Genomic DNA, 23,530 nt, shown 5'->3' with positions numbered 1-23,530 from the left:
ACTGATGTTTGATGACTGATGTCTGATGTCTGATGTATGATGACTGATGTTTGATGACTGATGTCTGATGACTGATGTCTGATGTATGATGACTGATGACTGATGTCTGATGACTGATGTCTGATGTATGATGTATGATGACTGATGTTTGATGACTGATGTATGATGTATGATGTCTGATGTATGATGTATGATGTATGATGACTGATGTTTGATGACTGATGTCTGATGTCTGATGTATGATGACTGATGTCTGATGTATGATGTATGATGTATGATGACTGATGACTGATGTCTGATGTCTGATGTATGATGTATGATGTATGATGACTGATGTTTGATGACTGAGGTCTGATGTCTGATGTATGATGTATGATGACTGATGCCTGATGACTGATGTCTGATGTCTGATGTATGATGTATGATGTATGATGACTGATGTCTGATGTATGATGACTGATGACTGATGTCTGATGTCTGATGTCTGATGTCTGATGTATGATGTATGATGACTGATGTCTGATGTCTGATGTATGATGTATGATGACTGATGACTGATGTATGATGTATGATGACTGATGTATGATGACTGATGTCTGATGACTGATGTCTGATGACTGATGTCTGATGACCGATGTCTGATGTCTGATGTATGATGTCTGATGACTGATGTCTGATGTCTGATGTATGATGTATGATGTATGATGACTGATGTCTGATGACTGATGTCTGATGACTGATGTCTGATGTATGATGACTGATGTCTGATGTCTGATGTATGATGTATGATGACTGATGTCTGATGACTGATGTCTGATGACTGATGTCTGATGTTTGATGACTGATGTCTGATGTCTGACGTATGATGTCTGATGTATGATGACTGATGTTTGATGTCTGATGTCTGATGTCTGATGTATGATGTATGATGACTGATGTCTGATGACTGATGTCTGATGACTGATGTCTGATGACTGATGTTTGATGACTGATGTCTGATGACTGATGTCTGGTGTATGATGTCTGATGACTGATGTCTGATGTATGATGTATGATGACTGATGTTTGATGACTGATGTCTGATGTATGATGACTGATGTTTGATGACTGATGTCTGATGACTGATGTCTGATGTATGATGACTGATGACTGATGTCTGATGACTGATGTCTGATGTATGATGTATGATGTATGATGACTGATGTTTGATGACTGATGTCTGATGTCTGATGTATGATGTATGATGACTGATGTCTGATGTCTGATGTCTGATGACTGATGTCTGATGTATGATGTATGATGACTGATGTCTGATGTCTGATGTATGATGACTGATGACTGATGTCTGATGTCTGATGTATGATGACTGATGTCTGATGTCTGATGTATGATGTATGATGACTGATGACTGATGTATGATGACTGATGTATGATGACTGATGTCTGATGACTGATGTCTGATGACTGATGTCTGATGACCGATGTCTGATGTCTGATGTATGATGTCTGATGACTGATGTCTGATGTCTGATGTATGATGTATGATGTATGATGACTGATGTCTGATGACTGATGTCTGATGTATGATGACTGATGTCTGATGTCTGATGTATGATGTATGATGTTTGATGACTGATGTCTGATGTATGATGACTGATGTTTGATGACTGATGTCTGATGACTGATGTCTGATGTATGATGACTGATGTCTGATGACTGATGTCTGATGTATGATGTATGATGACTGATGTTTGATGACTGATGTCTGATGTCTGATGTATGATGTATGATGACTGATGTCTGATGTCTGATGTATGATGTCTGATGACTGATGTCTGATGTATGATGTATGATGACTGATGTCTGATGTCTGATGTATGATGACTGATGACTGATGTCTGATGTCTGATGTCTGATGTCTGATGTATGATGACTGATGTCTGATGTCTGATGTATGATGTATGATGACTGATGACTGATGTATGATGTATGATGACTGATGTATGATGACTGATGTCTGATGACTGATGTCTGATGACTGATGTCTGATGACCGATGTCTGATGTCTGATGTATGATGTCTGATGACTGATGTCTGATGTCTGATGTATGATGTATGATGTATGATGACTGATGTCTGATGACTGATGTCTGATGTATGATGACTGATGTCTGATGTCTGATGTATGATGTATGATGACTGATGTCTGATGACTGATGTCTGATGACTGATGTCTGATGTTTGATGACTGATGTCTGATGTCTGACGTATGATGTCTGATGTCTGATGTATGATGACTGATGTTTGATGTCTGATGTCTGATGTCTGATGTATGATGTATGATGACTGATGTCTGATGACTGATGTCTGATGACTGATGTCTGATGACTGATGTTTGATGACTGATGTCTGATGACTGATGTCTGGTGTATGATGTCTGATGACTGATGTCTGATGTATGATGTATGATGACTGATGTTTGATGACTGATGTCTGATGTATGATGACTGATGTTTGATGACTGATGTCTGATGACTGATGTCTGATGTATGATGACTGATGACTGATGTCTGATGACTGATGTCTGATGTATGATGTATGATGTATGATGACTGATGTTTGATGACTGATGTCTGATGTCTGATGTATGATGTATGATGACTGATGTCTGATGTATGATGTCTGATGACTGATGACTGATGTATGATGTATGATGACTGATGTCTGATGTCTGATGTATGATGTATGATGACTGATTTCTGATGACTGATGTCTGATGACTGATGTCTGATGTTTGATGACTGATGTCTGATGACTGATGTCTGATGACTGATGTCTGATGACTGATGTTTGATGACTGATGTCTGATGTCTGATGTATGATGACTGATGTTTGATGACTGATGTCTGATGACTGATGTCTGATGTATGATGACTGATGACTGATGTCTGATGACTGATGTCTGATGTATGATGTATGATGACTGATGTTTGATGACTGATGTATGATGTATGATGTCTGATGTATGATGTATGATGTATGATGACTGATGTTTGATGACTGATGTCTGATGTCTGATGTATGATGACTGATGTCTGATGTATGATGTATGATGTATGATGACTGATGACTGATGTCTGATGTCTGATGTATGATGTATGATGTATGATGACTGATGTTTGATGACTGAGGTCTGATGTCTGATGTATGATGTATGATGACTGATGCCTGATGACTGATGTCTGATGTCTGATGTATGATGTATGATGTATGATGACTGATGTCTGATGTCTGATGTATGATGACTGATGACTGATGTCTGATGTCTGATGTCTGATGTCTGATGTATGATGTATGATGACTGATGACTGATGTATGATGTATGATGACTGATGTATGATGACTGATGTCTGATGACTGATGTCTGATGACTGATGTCTGATGACCGATGTCTGATGTCTGATGTATGATGTCTGATGACTGATGTCTGATGTCTGATGTATGATGTATGATGTATGATGACTGATGTCTGATGACTGATGTCTGATGACTGATGTCTGATGTATGATGACTGATGTCTGATGTATGATGTATGATGACTGATGTCTGATGACTGATGTCTGATGACTGATGTCTGATGTTTGATGACTGATGTCTGATGTCTGACGTATGATGTCTGATGTATGATGACTGATGTTTGATGTCTGATGTCTGATGTCTGATGTATGATGTATGATGACTGATGTCTGATGACTGATGTCTGATGACTGATGTCTGATGACTGATGTTTGATGACTGATGTCTGATGACTGATGTCTGGTGTATGATGTCTGATGACTGATGTCTGATGTATGATGTATGATGACTGATGTTTGATGACTGATGTCTGATGTATGATGACTGATGTTTGATGACTGATGTCTGATGACTGATGTCTGATGTATGATGACTGATGACTGATGTCTGATGACTGATGTATGATGTATGATGACTGATGTTTGATGACTGATGTCTGATGACTGATGTCTGATGTCTGATGTATGATGTATGATGACTGATGTCTGATGTATGATGTCTGATGACTGATGACTGATGTATGATGACTGATGTCTGATGTCTGATGTATGATGTATGATGACTGATGTTTGATGACTGATGTCTGATGTCTGATGTATGATGACTGATGTCTGATGTATGATGTATGATGACTGATGACTGATGTATGATGTATGATGACTGATGTATGATGTATGATGTATGATGACTGATGTTTGATGACTGATGTCTGATGTCTGATGTATGATGTCTGATGTATGATGACTGATGTCTGATGACTGATGTCTGATGTCTGATGTATGATGTATGATGACTGATGTCTGATGTCTGATGTATGATGTATGATGACTGATGTCTGATGACTGATGTCTGATGTATGATGTATGATGACTGATGTCTGATGACTGATGTATGATGTATGATGACTGATGTCTGATGTATGATGACTGATGACTGATGTCTGATGTTTGATGACTGATGTCTGATGTATGATGACTGATGTCTGATGTCTGATGTATGATGTATGATGACTGATGTCTGATGACTGATGTCTGATGACTGATGACTGATGTTTGATGACTGATGTCTGATGTATGATGTATGATGACTGATGTCTGATGTCTGATGTATGATGACTGATGTCTGATGACTGATGTCTGATGACTGATGTCTGATGACTGATGTCTGACGTATGATGTCTGATGTCTGATGTATGATGACTGATGTCCAATGTATGATGTATGATGTATGATGACTGATGTCTGATGACTGATGTATGATGACTGATGTCTGATGACTGATGTCTGATGTATGATGTATGATGACTGATGTATGACGACTGATGTATGATGACTGATGTCTGATGTCTGATGACTGATGTCTGATGTCTGATGTATGATGTATGATGTATGATGACTGATGTCTGATGTCTGATGTATGATGTATGATGTATGATGACTGATGTCTGATGTCTGATGTATGATGTCTGATGACTGATGTATGATGACTGATGTCTGATGACTGATGTCTGATGACTGATGTCTGATGTCTGATGTATGATGTATGATGACTGATGTATGACGACTGATGTATGATGACTGATGTCTGATGTCTGATGACTGATGTCTGATGTCTGATGTATGATGTATGATGTATGATGACTGATGTCTGATGTCTGATGTATGATGTATGATGTATGATGACTGATGTCTGATGTCTGATGTATGATGTCTGATGACTGATGTATGATGACTGATGTCTGATGACTGATGTCTGATGTCTGATGTCTGATGTATGATGTATGATGACTGATGTCTGATGACTGATGTCTGATGTATGATGTATGATGTATGATGACTGATGTCTGATGTCTGATGTATGATGTATGATGACTGATGTCTGATGACTGATGTCTGATGTATGATGTATGATGACTGATGTCTGATGACTGATGTCTGCGGCACCCTATTCCCTTTATAGTACCCTACTTTTGACCAGAGCCCTATGGACCCTATATAAGGAAAAGGTTGCCATTTTGAGATGCAGCCACAGTACCACCTGTACAGCATTAGGGGGAAGTAAATCCACTCTATTACAGACAGATAGCATCTACACGTTCTATCAGATTAGCATTTACTGACTAATTCATTTGTTATGTTGTCTATCTATCATTTATACAACAGAGGGAGAGGCAACAACTATTTGTTTGTGTGAGGGATAGACTCAAAGTGTTGTCAGAGAGAAGGCAGTAAAATACAAATGAGGTGCTTCTGACACCTTAAATAACCCTAGGTTCAGGAATTAGTCTGTGTACTCCAGTTTGTGGTGAGATATACAGTGCCTTGCGAAAGTATTCGGCCCCCTTGAACTTTGCGACCTTTTGCCACATTTCAGGCTTCAAACATAAAGATATAAAACTGTATTTTTTTGTGAAGAATCAACAACAAGTGGGACACAATCATGAAGTGGAACGACATTTATTGGATATTTCAAACTTTTTTAACAAATCAAAAACTGAAAAATTGGGCGTGCAAAATTATTCAGCCCCCTTAAGTTAATACTTTGTAGCGCCACCTTTTGCTGCGATTACAGCTGTAAGTCGCTTGGGGTATGTCTCTATCAGTTTTGCACATCGAGAGACTGCCATTTTTTCCCATTCCTCCTTGCAAAACAGCTCGAGCTCAGTGAGGTTGGATGGAGAGCATTTGTGAACAGCAGTTTTCAGTTCTTTCCACAGATTCTCGATTGGATTCAGGTCTGGACTTTGACTTGGCCATTCTAACACTTGGATATGTTTATTTTTGAACCATTCCATTGTAGATTTTGCTTCATGTTTTGGATCATTGTCTTGTTGGAAGACAAATCTCCGTCCCAGTCTCAGGTCTTTTGCAGACTCCATCAGGATTCTTCCAGAATGGTCCTGTATTTGGCTCCATCCATCCATCCCATCAATTTTAACCATCTTTCCTGTTCCTGCTGAAGAAAAGCAGGCCCAAACCATGATGCTGCCACCACCATGTTTGACAGTGGGGATGGTGTGGTCAGGGTGATGCGCTGTGTTGCTTTTATGCCAAACATAACGTTTTGCATTGTTGCCAAAAAGTTCAATTTTGGTTTCATCTGACCAGAGCACCTTCTTCCACATGTTTGGTGTGTCTCCCAGGTGGCTTGTGGCAAACTTTAAACAACACTTTTTATGGATATCTTTAAGAAATGGCTTTCTTCTTGCCACTCTTCCATAAAGGCCAGATTTGTGCAATATATGACTGATTGTTGTCCTATGGACAGAGTCTCCCACCTCATCTGTAGATCTCTGCAGTTCATCCAGAGTGATCATGGGCCTCTTGGCTGCATCTCTGATCAGTCTTCTCCTTGTATGAGCTGAAAGTTTAGAGGGACGGCCAGGTCTTGGTAGATTTGCAGTGGTCTGATACTCCTTCCATTTCAATATTATCGCTTGCACAGTGCTCCTTGAGATGTTTAAAGCTTGGGAAATCTTTTTGTATCCAAATCCGGCTTTAAACTTCTTCACAACAGTATCTCGGACCTGCCTGGTGTGTTCCTTGTTCTTCATGATGCTCTCTGCGCTTTTAACGGACCTCTGAGACTATCACAGTGCAGGTGCATTTATACGGAGACTTGATTACACACAGGTGGATTGTATTTATCATCATTAGTCATTTAGGTCAACATTGGATCATTCAGAGATCCTCACTGAACTTCTGGAGAGAGTTTGCTGCACTGAAAGTAAAGGGGCTGAATAATTTTGCACGCCCAATTTTTCAGTTTTTGATTTGTTAAAAAAGTTTGAAATATCCAATAAATGTCGTTCCACTTCATGATTGTGTCCCACTTGTTGTTGATTCTTCACAAAAAAATACAGTTTTATATCTTTATGTTTGAAGCCTGAAATGTGGCAAAAGGTCGCAAAGTTCAAGGGGGCCGAATACTTTCGCAAGGCACTGTACTTAATTATAGGGATTTTGTTGTTGTTGAAAGAGAAATCCCTAAAATTAAGTTTATCTCACCACAAACTGGAGTATGCAGACTATTTCCTTAATTAACCTAGGGTTATTTTACATGTAGCAGGGTTGGGGTCAATTCCATTTCAATTCAGTCAATTCAGGAAGTTAACCCGAAATTCCAATTCCAATTATTTCTCACAAAGAAGCATTGTAGGAAATTTCCGTTTCAATTGAAATGCAATTGATCCAAATCCTGATCTGTAGACTGACTTACCTTCTCCAAATGCAGATTCATCCATCGTGTGAAGGTCCTCTTCTGAACGACCTCTCTTTCAACTGAAATAGAAAAACAACAGAAACGCAGAGGAAGAAGTGAACATGGTGTCTGTGGATTAAAGATGGGAATAAAGAGAAGAGACTTGCAGCATCAATACTGACGACTCATGTAAGACAACAGCCTCTACTGCTAGACTACACTGCGTCCCAAATGGCACCCTATTCCCTTTATCGTGCACTACTTTTGACTGGGACCTGGTCCCAGATCTGTCCGTGCTCCTGCCTACTCCACTGCCATTGTCAAGCCAAACACAACTCCGTAAGGAGTTATAGAGAGCAGAAACAGACTGACCCAGGCTAGAATAATGTGCTATATCAACAAACCAAAAATTGCCAGCAGCCAATGAAATCATCCTTTTTCATTCCCAAAATACCATTTATGACAACCTCATTTTCCCTGGCCAGCCACCAGGCAATTCTCACATGGAGTGATCTCTTCCTTCTTCTGGTGTGAGTTTGTTGTAAAAATAGGCATTTGTTCACACAAGTAAGAGCTCTTTCACGACTTCACTGCATTGAGCCAAACATAAGCAGCTGACCCAGAGTACTGCTGGTCCTAATCTCCAAACAAAGTTTCATCTGGATTTTAGACACGGTTCCTTCTGCTGCTATCACTGGACCCTGAGTAGGCCTCACTCTAAGCCTCTGCTCCCCCCCACACACTCTCTCTACTCTCTCTCACTCTCTGTCACAGCTGAGTGCTCCAAGCTGTCGCCAAGCCCCAGACCAGCCAGGCTCTTTGTGTCTTTAAGGTTGCTGGCTGGTTTGCGGCCGGTTGTTGGCTGGTTTCCGTCTGGTTGCTGGCACTGGGAGAGGTGGAACGCTGGGAAATGGCCCCTTCATTATAGAGACATGCACTATACACACACACACACACACACACACACACACACACACACACACACACACACACACACACACACACACACACACACACACACACACACACACACACACACACACACACACACACACACACACACACACACACACACACATAGACACACTCAGTGACACAACACACACACTTTCAGACAGAGACATGCAGGAACAGAGAGAAGGGGAGACACACACACACAGTCACACACACACACAGTCACACTGCAGTAAATGCAGGCTCCTGCTCTTGCTCTGGGAAAGAGAATCGGTCGCAGGCAGGAGGAAAGAACCCCCAGGAGATTACATAAGAAAGCTTAGTAATTAACACTGAGCTCTTCATGTATTTCTGTTTGTAGAGTCACACTAAGCGTATAAGACTATTAATCATCATAAACTGATGTTTACATTCTATCAGACTGTTTTATTATATTGTATCCTCTTTGCTCATAGCCTAAGAACATGATGAGCTCATAGCCTAAGAACATGATGAGCTCATAGCCTAAGAACATGATGAGCTCATAGCCTAAGAACATGATGAGCTCATAGCCTAAGAACATGATGAGCTCATAGCCTAAGAACATGATGAGCTCATAGCCTAAGAACATGTCGAGCTCATAGCCTAAGAACATGATGAGCTCATAGCCTAAGAACATAATGAGCTCATAGCCTAAGAACATGTTGAGCTCATAGATAAAGTGCTGTGTAATTGATACTTGTTCAGCTGCTTGTGTGACACTGTGATACACTGTTATTCACAGTAATACACAGTACATTATGTACACCTCCTCTCTGATGAGGGCAGTGATTTGTGTCAATTAGCCACTGTGAGAAAACACCCATGTCATGACAGGCTAGTGAAATAAAACATTTAATAACCATGGCCATCCATAACTCACTGTTGATCTAATTTTCCAGGTACATGATCCAAAACACTGCTCCGCTCTAGGAATAACATACTCTGGGCCAAAAAGGAAGGCCCTCTGCAGAGAGCCTTATTGTAGTGTTTATGTTTGGCGGTATTATGAAATATTATGTCACGCTGCTTCTGGACCCACTCGAATACCTCAGTTAGAGTGTGTGTGTGTGTGTGTGTGTGTGTGTGTGTGTGTGTGTGTGTGTGTGTGTGTGTGTGTGTGTGTGTGTGTGTCTGTGTGTGTGTGTGTGTGTGCGTGCGTGCGTGCGTGCGTGTGTGTGTGCGTGCGTGTGTGTGCGTGCATGCGTGCATGCGTGCGTGTGTGGCTGTGAATGTGTATCATTGTACGCTGGTGGTGATTTAAAGGATGTGTGACTGTGCACCTAGATCTTCTAACTAGGCCATTCGTTTATTGTTCCGTCCAAAAAACTAAGTGGGCAACATCAGTCTGATTCCAGGGAATGACACCTAACGTTTTGGCAACCAGAGATACATGGAAAAGAAGGATCCAGCCTCTTTTCCTCTCTCTCACAGTCTCTCACGCTGTCTCTCTCACGGTATCTCACGGTCTTCCTCCCTCGTGCTCTTTCTCACGGTATCTCACGGTCTACCTCTCTCACTGTCTCTCACGGTATCCCACGGTCTTCCTCTCTCGTGCTCTCTCTCATGGTATCTCACGGTCTACCTCTCTCACTGTCTCTCACGATCTCTCACGGTCTCTCTCTCTCTATCTCTCTCTCTCTCTCTCTCTCTGTGTCACAGCGATATGTCTAACTCAGATCCCTACTGATTCCTACTGTCTTTACAATAGCCCCCATTCTAGTATGGGAAGGGGTCATACTCTCTTTACAACAGTCCCCAATCTAGTATGGGAAGGGGGAGGGGTCATACTATCTTTACAACAGTCCCCATTCTAGTATGGGAAGGGGGAAGGGGTCATACTCTCTTTACAACAGTCCCCATTCTAGTATGGGAAGGGGGAAGGGGTCATACTCTCTTCACAACAGTCCCCATTCTAGTATGGGAAGGGGTCATACTGTCTTCACAACAGTCCCCGTTCTAGTATGGGAGGGGGTCATACTGTCTTTACAACAGTCCCCATTCTAGTATGGGAAGGGGGAAGGGGTCATACTCTCTTTACAACAGTCCCCATTCTAGTATGGGAAGGGGGAAGGGGTCATACTCTCTTTACAACAGTCCCCATTCTAGTATGGGAAGGGGTCATACTCTCTTTACAACAGTCCCCATTCTAGTATGGGAAGGAGGAGGGGGTCATACTCTCTTTACAACAGTCCCCATTCTAGTATGGGAAGGGGTCATACTGTCTTCACAACAGTCCCCATTCTAGTATGGGAAGGGGGAGGGGGGTCATACTGTCTTTACAACAGTCCCCATTCTAGTATGGGAAGGGGGAGGGGGGTCATACTGTCTTTACAACAGTCCCCAATCTAGTATGGGAAGGGGGAGGGGGTCATACTGTCTTTACAACAGTCCCCATTCTAGTATGGGAAGGGGTCATACTCTCTTTACAACAGTCCCCATTCTAGTATGGGAAGGGGGAGGGGGTCATACTGTCTTTACAACAGTCCCCATTCTAGTATGGGAAGGGGGAGGGGGTCATACTGTCTTCACAACAGTCCCCATTCTAGTATGGGAAGGGGGAGGGGGTTCATACTGTCTTTACAACAGTCCCCATTCTAGTATGGGAAGGGGGAGGGGGTCATACTGTCTTTACAACAGTCCCCATTCTAGTATGGGAAGGGGGAGGGGGTCATACTGTCTTTACAACAGTCCCCATTCTAGTATGGGAAGGGGGAGGGGGGTCATACTGTCTTTACAACAGTCCCCATTCTAGTATGGGAAGGGGGAGGGGGTCATACTGTCTTTACAACAGTCCCCATTCTAGTATGGGAAGGGGTCATACTCTCTTTACAACAGTCCCCATTCTAGTATGGGAAGGGGGAGGGGGTCATACTGTCTTTACAACAGTCCCCATTCTAGTATGGGAAGGGGGAGGGGGGTCATACTCTCTTTACAACAGTCCCCATTCTAGTATGGGAATGGGAAGGGGGTCATACTGTCTGTGTGATAAGATACTAGCTCTGAAACACCCTGACCTTAATCCAAAGACAGGCACTAGTTTAGTTCAGTGCTGTTCTGGTTTTCCCTTTCTCCTTCTCAGATGGTCAGATCACAGTGAATACATACTCTATTGTCACAGATCCCCCGGTACTGCTGCTCATTCTGTTCACCAGTTCCGGAGGTCGACGTCACCGGCCTTCTTGGCTTCACTGAACTGGATTCATTATCATCAACCCCGGACTGTCTTGTCTGATTACACACACCTGGTTCCCATTTCCCCTGATTAGTATGTTATAAACTCAGCAAAAAAAAGAAACATCCTCTCACTATCAACTGCATTTATTTTCAGCAAACTTTACATGTGTAAATATTTGTATGAACATAACAAGATTCAACAACTGAGACATAAACTGAACAAGTTCCGCACACATGTGACTAACAGAAATGGAATAATGTGTCCCTGAACAAAGGGGTGGGTCAAAATCAAAAGTAACAGTCAGTATCTGGTGTGGCCACCAGCTGCATTAAGTACTGCAGTGCATCTCCTCTTCATGGACTGCACCAGATTTGCCAGTTCTGATGTGAGATGTTACCCCACTCTTCCACCAAGGCACCTGCAAGTTCCTGGACGTTTCTGGGGGGAATGGCCCTAGCCCTCACCCTCCGATCCAACAGGTCCCAGACGTTCTCAATGGGATTGAGATCCGGGCTCTTCGCTGGCCATGGCAGAACACTGACATTCCTGTCTTGCAGGAAATCATGCACAGAACGAGCAGTACGGCTGGTGGCATTGTCATGCTGGAGGGTCATGTCAGGATGATCCTGCAGGAAGGGTATCGCATGAGGGAGGAGGATGTCTTCCCTGTAACGCACAGCGTTGAGATTGCCTGCAATGACAACAAGCTCAGTCGGATGATGCTGTGACACACCGCCCCAGACTATGACAGACCCTCCACCTCCAAATGGATCCCGCTCCAGAGTACAGGCGTCGGTGTAACACTCATTCCTTTCATTCCTTTGACAATAAATGTATCCAACCATCACCCCTGGTGAGACAAAACCGCGACTCGTCAGTGAAGAGCACTTTTTGCCAGTCCTGTCTGGTCCAGCGATGGTGGGTTTGTGCTGGTGAGGACTTGCCTTAAAACAGGCCAGCTCTCAGTCCAGCCTCTCTCAGCCTATAACGGACAGTCTGAGCACTGATAGAGAGATTGTGCGTTCCTGGTGTAACTCAGGAAGTTGTTGTTGCCATCCTGTTCCTGTCCTGCAGGTGTGATTTTCAGAAGTACCGATCCTGTGCAAGTGTGGTTACACGTGGTCTTCCACTCAGCTGTCTGTCTTGTCTCCCTGTAGCGCTGTCTTAGGTGTCTCAGTATGGACATTGCAATTTATTGCCCTATCTGCAGTCCTCATGCCTCCTTGCAGCATGCCTAAGGCATGTTCACGCAGATGAGCAGGGACCCTGGGCATCTTTCTTTTGGTGTTTTTCAGAGTCAGTAGAAAGGCCTCTTTAGTGTCCTAAGTTTTCATAACTGTGACCTTAATTGCCTACCGTCTGTAAGCTGTTAGTGTCTTAATGATCGATCCACAGGTGCATGTTCATTAATTGTTTATGGTTCATAGAACACGCATGGGAGACAGTGTTAAAACCCTTTACAATGAAGATCTGTGAAGTTATTTGGATTTTTATGAATTATCTTTGAAAGACGGGGTCCTGAAGAAGGGATGAGGTCATTCTTTGTGTGGAACTAAGGCATCCCAAATGGCCCCCTATTTCCTATATAGTGTACACACTTTCAACAGAGCCCATAGGAGTCTGGTCACAAGTAGTGCATTATGTATTGAATAGTATGCCATTTGGTTCGCAATCGAGAACCAGTACCTCTCGTCTGTCTGGTATGTCAAATTCAAGCTCACTGTTGTTCACTATGAATGTCCATGTGTCAACATGTACAGTTTGACAAGAAATTCTCTATGCACTCTATCTACCCTCATCTTATCCGGGCTATTGTTAGTTTTGGAGGCAGCTCATATCTTATTAGATAATACTGCTGTTACCATAGATACTCTTTCTATTGTTAGGATTTATCAGGTTAATCCAATATCGAGGAGAAACTGAAGCCTCAATGTCTGCAGCGGCAGAGCAAATGTCATGATTGTAATCTAATAATCCTATATTATCATATAAATAAATTAGATAGGTAGTTGGCAAGGAAAAAAGGGGTTTTGTGTTCGAACAGCTGGAGAAGAGGTGCTCCCTTAAATAATCGAATGATACATCAGAAGTTGAGATGAGACATTCTCCATTTAATAAAAAAAAGATTTATTGATACAAAGTTTCAAAACAAAGAGGGACATTTCGGCCCTAGGCTCTTGCCATACAGTACCAGTCAAAAGTTTGGACACACCTATTCATTCAAGGGTTTTTCTTTATTTTTACTATTTTCTACATTGTAGAATAATATTGAAGACATCAAAACTATGTAATAACACATATTGAATCATATAGTAACCAAACAAGTTTAAATCAAATAAAAATATATTTTATATTTGAGATTCTTCAAAGTAGCCACCCTTTGCCTTGATGACAGCTTTGCACACTCTTGTCATTCTCTCAACCAGCTTCATGAGGTAGTCACCTGGAACGCATTTCAGTTAACAGGTGTCAATCAGTTGTGATGTAACAATGTAGGGGTGGTATAGAGAAGATAGCCCTATTTGGTAAAAGACCAAGTCTATATTATGGCAAGAAAAGCTCAAATAAGCAAAGTGAAACAACAGTCCATCATTACTTTAAGACATGAAGGTCAGTCAATCTGAAAAATTTCAAGAACTTTGAAAGTTTCTTCAAGTGCAGTTGCAAAAACCATCAAGCGCTATGTTGAAACTGGCTCTCATGAGGACCGCCACAGGAAAGGAAGACCCAGAGTTACCTCTGCTGCAGCCTCAGAAATTGCAGCCAAAATAAATGCTTCAGAGTTCAAGTAACAGGCACATCTCTATATCAACTGTTCAGAGGAGACTGCATGAATCAGGCCTTCATGGTGGAATTACTGCAAAGAAACCATTACCAAAGCACACCAATAAGAAGAAGAGACTTGCTTTGGCCGAGAAACACGAGCAATGTGTCAGGATTTGGCCAGGGTTGTTCCGGGTTTTGGTCACTAGATGCCCCCATTGTGCTTTTTGACCTTATGTTTTTTCCCTTGTTCCCCATTATTATTTGCACCTGTGCCTCGTTTTCCCCTGATTGTATTTAAACCCTTAGTTTCCCTCAGTTCTGTGCTCTGTGTTTGTATGTTAGCACCCAGCCCTAGTGTTCTGTGTATTCTTGTCGATTCCGGTGGATGCTCTTGTGGAATTCTGTTTTTGCTTTTGAGTATCTCTTGAGGCTTTTTTGTGCTATTCCTACCACCTTTTGGATTTGCCATTTTCGTATTGAAGGACTTCTCCTTTTTACTTTATTAAATACACCGTCTTAAGTACTGCTGTGTCTGCCTCATCTTCTGGGTTCTGCTGACTATTCGTGGCTCAGTTGGTTAAGTGACTGTTTCTCACTCCGGAGACCCAGGTTCGTAACCGGGTCCTGACAGAAACACAGAGCCAAAAATGAACCCAGAGGCAGCCAGTTCCCAGGACCTTTTTGCCATGCTGTCCCACCACCAGGAGACTGTCCAACGCCACGAAGCCGCCCTGGTTCAGCAAGAGGCCTTAATGGCTAGACATTCTCATCTTCTGTCGGAGATGCTGACTTCCATTAAGCAAATATCTGATCGTCTTACCCCGGCAACAGTTCCCGTCCCAGTACCTCAGATTCACGTACCCATGGCAGTTAACCCCCTGGCTGAACCTCGTCTTCCACCTCCCCAACGGTTCTCAGGTGATCCAAGTGCTTGTAAAGGGTTTCTCACCCAATGTTCTCTCTCCTTTGAGCTACAACCCTCGTCGTTTCCCACCGACCGGTCTAAGATCGCTTATATCATCACCCTGCTGTCGGAAAAAGCCCTGGCCTGGGCTACTGCTGTGTGGGATGCCCATAGTTCCTGCTGTGCCAGCTACTCTGCCTTTGCTGAGGAATTCAAACGAGTGTTTCAAGGCCCAAGCAGTGGTTCTGACTCAGGCAAACAGCTCCTGACTCGGACTATGCCATCCAGTTCCGCACGGTGGCAGCAGCAAGTGGCTGGAACAACGAGGCGCTCACGGTGTGCTTTCTGAAAGGCCTTTCCGACACTATCCAAGATGAACTGGCCACTCGGGAACCACCGGACAATCTCGAGTCCCTGATCAAGTTGGCCTCACGCATTGACCAGCGTCTGAGAGAGAGAGAACTCAACCGTAGACCTCTAGCCCCTATCAGTCCCAGCTCCGAGTCCCCACCTTTATCCTCGCTGGCTCCATCGGAACCCATGCAGATTGGACGCATCTCCCAGGCTGAGAGAGACCGCCGGATGAGGAGCGACGCTGTCTATATTGCGGCAAACCGGGCCATTTCCGTTCCACGTGTCCCGGGCTCCAGGGAAACGCTCTGTCCCGTACAGACCGGGGGAACTGTAACGGGAAACATAACCTCCTCCCATCCGTCCAACTCCTGTCTGCTCATTCCAGTCACCCTCTCCTGGGACAACCACAAGCTTCACCTTCAAGCCATGGTAGACTCTGGAGCCGCAGGTAACTTCATGGATGGTGTCTGGGCGAAGGAGAATGGCGTTCCCTCTGAACTTCTAAGTGAACCCATGAGGGTCACTACATTGGATGGAAGCCCTTTGGGATCTGGACTTGTCACTCATGTCACTACCTCCTTGCGACTTTCAGTTTCACAACACCAGGAATTGATGAACTTTCATTTGATCTCCTGTTCCGAGTTCCCTCTCGTCCTTGGATACCCCTGGCTTCACAGCCATAACCCTCACATCGACTGGTCTGTGGGCACTATCAAGCAGTGGGGTCCTACGTGCCAAGCTACTTGTATTTTCCAGAATTCCCGAGTTCTACTCCCGAGTCTTTAGAATCCATCGACCTGACCCGAGTTCCCGAGTGTTACCATGACCTCAAACTGGTGTTTAGCACAGAGGGCCACCATGCTACCACCCCATAGACCTTACGATTGCCCCATCGACCTGTTTCCGGGCACTTGCCCCCCAGGGGTCGGATCTTTTCCCTATCTCCACCCGAACGAGCTGCTATGGATACCTACATCAAGGACGCTCTGGAAGCAGGCCTCATGCGTCCATCCACCTCCCGGCGGGAGCAGGGTTTTTCTTTGTGGCCAAGAAAGACGGTGGATTACGTCCTTGCATCGACTACCGGGGACTCAATGCCATAACCGTCCGTAACCGTTACCCGCTACCCCTTATGGCCACAGCCTTCGAGCTGCTCCAGGAAGCAGTTGTTTTCACTAAGCTTGACCTGCGGAACGCATACCATCTTGTGCGGATCAGACCTGGTGACGAGTGGAAGACCGCTTTCAACACGCCTACTGGTCACTATGAATACTTGGTGATGCCCTTCGGCCTGACCAACGCCCCAGCGGTGTTCCAAGCGCTCATAAACGATGTGCTTAGGGATATGCTTAACATATTTGTGTTCGTTTACTTGGATGACATCCTCATCTTTTCGAGCTCCCTTCAAGAACACACTAAGCATGTCAGAGAATTACTCAAACGCCTCCTGGACAGCCATCTGTACGTTAAGCCGGAAAAATGTGAATTCCATTCATCCCGAGTACAATTCCTGGGATTTGTAGTGGAACCCGGTCGAGTCCAAATGGACCCCAGGAAGGTAGGGGCGGTAGCGGGTTGGCCCACCCCCAAATCCGTTAAGGAAGTTCAGCGTTTCCTGGGCTTCACAAACTTTTACCGCAAGTTCATCAAGAACTTCAGCTTGGTGGCAGCCCCTCTCTCAGCTTCAACCAAGGGTGGCAATGCAAGGTTTTTGTGGGGAAGAGAAGCTGAGACGGCCTTCCAAGGACTCAAGCAGCGCGTTCTCTCTGCTCCCATCCTGATACTACCGACTACGGATGAACCATTTGTGGTGGAGGTAGACGCATCAGAGGTTGGTGTTGGAGCTGTCCTGTCTCAGAGGGGTGAAGACAAGAAGCTTCATCCGTGCGCTTTCTTCTCACACCGGCTTACCCCGACTGAGAGGAACTACGATGTGGGGGATCGTGAACTCCCAGCGGTTAAGATGGCATTGAAGGAATGGAGACACTGGCTCGAGGGGGCTTCTCACCCGTTTCAAGTGCTTACGGACCACAAAAATCTGGAGTATATCCAGCAGGCGAAGCGGTTGAACTCTAGACAAGCTAGATGGTCTCTTTTCTTCAATCGATTCCAGTTTATCCTCACCTATCGGCCCGGGTCGAAGAATCTCAAACCGGATGCCCTGTCCCGAGTCTACGCTCCTGCCATTCGAGATGACACGGACATGCCTGTCCTTCCTGCTGCTAAGATTGTGGCTCCGGTCTCGTGGCAAGTTGAGGATACCGTGAGACGTGCTCAAGCTAGCGAACCGGACCCGAAAGGAGGTCCTGCCAATCGGTTGTTTGTCCCCAAGGCAGTGAGGACTCAGGTCCTTCTGTGGGGGCACTCCTCTCGCCTCACCTGTCATCCGGGCGTAGGTCGCACCTTGGAGTTCATCCAGCGTAAGTTCTGGTGGCCTACCATAAGAGAAGACGTTGCCACTTTCGTCAATGCCTGTCCCGTGTGCTGCCAGGGCAAATCTTCTCACCTCCGCCCTCAAGGACTCCTTCACCCTTTACCTGTTCCCCACAGACCCTGGTCCCATATCTCATTGGACTTTATTACCGGACTTCCTCCATCCCATGGCAATACTACTATCCTAGTCATAATCGACAGGTTTTCAAAGGCGGCCAGGTTCGTCCCTCTGACTAAGTTACCTTCTGCCAAGGAAACGGCTGAGTTGGTAATTAATCATGTGTTCCGAGTCTTCGGCATTCCTCAAGATATGGTTTCTGACAGAGGTCCCCAGTTCGCCTCAAGGTTTTGGAAGGCCTTCTGCCAACTCATGGGGGCTTCTGCCAGTCTATCTTCAGGGTACCATCCGGAGTCCAACGGCCAAACAGAGAGGATGAATCAAGAGCTGGAAACCACCCTCCGATGTATGACTCGTGACAACCCGTCCACATGGTCATCCTTTATTGTTTGGGCCGAATACGCGCACAACACCTTGCGCTCCTCCTCCACTGGTATGTCCCCGCACGAGTGTCAGTTTGGCTATGCTCCTCCATTGTTCCCGGACCAGGAGGCAGAAGTCAGAGTGCCTTCAGCCTTGAAGTTCGTCAGACGCTGTCGGCTTATGTGGAGGAAGACCCGTCTTAATCTTATGCATTCCTCACAGAGGTACCAACAACAAGCCAACAGACGTCGCCGTCCCGGGCCTACCCTGCGCCCCGGCCAGAGAGTCTGGCTCTCCACAAGAGACTTACCTCTACGGGTGGAGTCTCGCAAGCTGTCCCAAAAATACATCGGTCCCTTCAAGGTTGCCAGGAGAGTTAACCCAGTTTCTTATCGCCTACACTTACCCAGATCCCTTAAGATTAATCCCACATTTCACATTTCATTGTTAAAACCTGTTGTTTTTTCTCCCCTTGTCCCGGCAGACAGACCTCCCCCTCCGCCTCGTGTCATTGGAGGCCAGCCGGCTTATACCGTCCATCGGATACTGGATTCCCGCCGGGTGCAGCGGTCCTGGCAGTATCTGGTGGACTGGGAAGGCTACGGTGCCGAGGAGCGCTCCTGGGTTCCTGCCAAAGACATCCTGGACCCTGACCTCATTCGTCAGTTCAGGGCCCTCCACCCTGAGAGAGCTGGTAGGAACGTCAGGAGCCGTTCCTAGGGGGGATTCTGTCAGGATTTGGCCAGGGTTGTTCCGGGTTTTGGTCACTAGATGCCCCCATTGTGCTTTTTGACCTTATGTTTTTTCCCTTGTTCCCCATTATTATTTGCACCTGTGCCTCTTTTCCCCTGATTGTATTTAAACCCTTAGTTTCCCTCAGTTCTGTGCTCTGTGTTTGTATGTTAGCACCCAGCCCTAGTGTTCTGTGTATTCTTGTCGATTCCGGTGGATGCTCTTGTGGAATTCTGTTTTTGCTTTTGAGTATCTCTTGAGGCTTTTTTGTGCTATTCCTACCACCTTTTGGATTTGCCATTTTCGTATTGAAGGACTTCTCCTTTTTACTTTATTAAATACACCGTCTTAAGTACTGCTGTGTCTGCCTCATCTTCTGGGTTCTGCTGACTATTCGTGGCTCAGTTGGTTAAGTGACTGTTTCTCACTCCGGGGACCCAGGTTCGTAACCGGGTCCTGACACAATGGACATTAGACCGGTGGAAATCTGACCTTTGGTCTGATGAGTCCAAATTTCCAGGTGAAGCTGGTTGAGAGAATGCCAAGAGCTGTCATCAAGGCAAAGGGTGGCTACTTTGAAGAATCTCAAGTATAACATATATTTGGATTTGTTTAACACTTTTTTGGTTACCACATGATTCCATATGTGTTATTTCATAGTTTAGATGCCTTCACTATTACTCTACAATGTAGAAAATCTTTTTAATTAAGAAAAATCCTTGAACGAGTAGGTGTGCCTAAACTTTTGACTGGTACTGTATATATTCTATATACCCCCTATCCCTCTCTTTTGTTGGCGCTGGCTTTAGACAAACACAGACTCCGTGAGAGCAGTGAGGCCGCTCTCATTTGCTTGCCATGCAAAGAGTGGTGGAGCCAGCTGAGAAGCAACCTACTGAGATTCAAATATATGGTAGAGAAAGCCTTTCACTGGGATATCATTGTCATGTTTAACATTCTGTCCCAACTCTTTTATACCATCTCAAGGTGTCACACAGATGGGGGACAGCACAGTGGGACGGAACAATTATCATTAAGGAGCAATTAGCACACAGTGCTTTTATTGAACACAGATCTGTAAATATTAGATGTGCAATGACACAGATTTGTAAATACTAAATGCGTAATGACAGATCTGTAAATACTAGATGCGTAATGACACAGATCTGTAAATACTAGATGCGTAATGACACAGATCTGTAAATACTAGATGCGTAATGACACAGATCTGTAAATACTAGATGTGTAATGACACAAATCTGTAAATACTCGATGTGTATTGACAAAGGCTGTTCTTGTAGGAGTTTATGGTATCTTTGCAGGGTAAATCCACCCACTGTTCATGTGATAATTATTCCTTTAAAGGAACAAGCAGTAATGTCAGAGCTTACCATACAACTCTGCATCAGCATGGTGGATATAAACATATAAACATCTCTTAGGAAAGTGTGGAACGTGTGGAAAGTGTGCCAGAAGCAAGTATAATAGACTAAGACCGAATCCGAATCCGATCACGCTAAACTATGCCTAAGAGAAAAGTATCCGATCCAATATTGACATCGTTTTTAAGCAACATTTTCCCTTCACTGACGATTGAAGTCAATATGATAGATAAAAGAGCAACATCAAAGTCCAACACCATGACAAACAGTCGCATTCCTCCATCAGAAAGCAATTACCACTAATGAACAAAATAAAGTGTGATTGAGGGCGATCTTGTCAGCAGCTAGTGCCTCTGCAAAGTTCTGCCTCATTGCTAGCCAATTAGAGCCAGTGAAGAAGAAGAGGAGGGCGGGGGGGCAGGAATCTTCCTCCCTGGGTATCAGAATGCTTCCAGATGTCCCGATGTGTCCAAAATGGCACTCTATTCCCTATATAGTCTCTATGGGCCCTGTGTAGGGAATGGGGTGCCATTTGGGACACAGACCTGTTTGACTGCCTGACTGGCACCACCTCCTACGCACCTCACAGCAGTCGGAAGGAACAGAGAGTACAGGATCTGCTTTGAAAGTAGGCGAGAAAGATTAAATAAATGTGTTGGATGGATGGATGGATGGATGGATGGATGGATGCTGGGTTCACCCACTCTCAATACATCCCTCCTGTTGATTTATGTTGCTTTGCATTTAAATCAGGTCCTTGGTTTGGTTTCATCACATCACAGCTGCTGCATTCTGTACTGTGCAGACTGCAGAGCAACTACTGTATACAACTGTGAATATCAAAGAGGAGCTTTCAGGTAAAATATTCATTTAAAAACAACCATGATAGGGGATTCCCTTAAGACACTGCTGCTTGTGTCTTAACGAAAGGGGTTATATAACTAGAGGAATTACCAGTGTGTGTATATCTCTTTTTAGATAACCTTTCCTTGTTCTATATAGGCCACACCGTCCGTGTCTAATTGAAAAACGACTCTATCTTATTCTTATGTTTGGGATTAGCCAATAGAAATACAGCGTATGTATTTCTCTGTAGGAAGATAATGGAACACAAATAGTTATTCCCAACGGGGTATGGTTACCATAGAAAAGGTCTCCAGTGTTAATAAAAAATATCCTCCGCACACACCATAAAAGGCTGAATCTAGGGCCTCCCAGTCTAAGGCACTGCATCGCAGTGCTAGAGGCGTTACTACAGACAGTGGTTCATTCCCGGGTTGTGCCACAACCGGCCGTGGCTGGGAGTCCCATAGGACGGCACACAATTGGTCCAGCATCGTCCGGGTTAGGGGAGGGTTTGGCCAGTGGGGCTTTACTTGGCTCATCGCACCCTAGCGACTCCTTGAGGTGGGCCGGGTGCCTGCAGGCTGACCCCGGTTGCCAGTTGAACAGAGTTTCCTCCGACACATTGGTGCGGCTGGCTTCAGAGTTAAGCTGGCTGGTGTTAAGAAACGCAGTTGGGAGGGTAATGTTTCGGAGGATGCATCACTTCACTTTCGCCTCTCCAGAGCCCATTGGGGAGTTGCCGCAATGGGACAAGATCAAAATTGGGGAGAAAAAGAGGGGTACAATGTTGTTGTTTGAATCCTAGAATGCCCCTTTACAGGCCAAATGCAGTCCAAATTATTTTTGTTCTAAGTTTTGAATCCTATTGCACAACAATTGATGAAACTAACACTTTAAAAGTGTGAAAATATTTGATCAGTTCCTGATAGTTGCTGGTTGGAAATCCAATCTACACAGGACATTCTATTATCAGCATGGGTGGAGTTTCGCGGTAAATTAGTTAATAGACCAATAATAAATAGAGTTACAAACCTCTATGCCAATAACAACAAGTTTTCTGCTTTCAGGTGCCTTTCCCCTTCCCCTCCCCACTCAGACCCTCCCAGACAGTCCTAGCGGAATTCTTGCTTGATAAATAGTTTTGATAAATAGCCATTTTCATGGAAACAATATTACGGTAATGTACTTAATTATTACCCAGAAATGATTTGATATTGAGATAAAAATGGATGCATTAGGCCTTTAAAAGAAAGGGTAGTGGAAATGTGTATAGAAGTATGTTTATGTAAGTCGCCATAGGTAAAAATGTGTAAATAACCAATAACCTATTTAATTTCTATCCGAACATGATCTATATTATTTGTTACAGCTAATCAATAGACTAGTTCACACAGAAGTTTGTGAAATCAATTATCCATCCATCAATCTAAAAGTATTGTTTTATTCTCTCACACACATACACACGCACATTGTACACACACACACACACACACACACACACACACACACACACACACACACACACACACACACACACACACACACACACACACACACACACACACACACACATACACATACACACATTCATGTACAGTTGAAGTCGGAAGTTTAAATATACCTTAGCCAAATACATTTAAACTCAGTTTTTCACAATTACTGACATTTCGTCAGAGTAAAAATTAGGTCAGTGAGGATCACCACTT

The 23,530-nt window shown here is 44.2% G+C and overlaps 1 protein-coding gene across 2 annotated transcripts in view; it reads right to left on the bottom strand.

Moving 5' to 3' along the window:
* LOC135525622 (uncharacterized) overlaps window positions 1-23,530 on the bottom strand; it is a 64,431-nt gene that overhangs the window by 19,573 nt on the left and 21,328 nt on the right. For both annotated transcript variants that reach the window (XM_064953351.1, XM_064953352.1), the window contains exon 2: window positions 7,795-7,856. In XM_064953351.1, the coding sequence (XP_064809423.1) occupies window positions 7,795-7,856 (62 nt within the window). The remainder of the gene's footprint in view (window positions 1-7,794; window positions 7,857-23,530) is intronic.

This window comes from Oncorhynchus masou, chromosome 32 (genome assembly GCF_036934945.1).
Source record: "Oncorhynchus masou masou isolate Uvic2021 chromosome 32, UVic_Omas_1.1, whole genome shotgun sequence".
Taxonomy (NCBI): domain Eukaryota; kingdom Metazoa; phylum Chordata; class Actinopteri; order Salmoniformes; family Salmonidae; genus Oncorhynchus; species Oncorhynchus masou.
The sequence above is the reverse complement of the archived record's forward strand: the minus strand, read 5'-3'. Positions and strand labels throughout refer to the sequence as shown.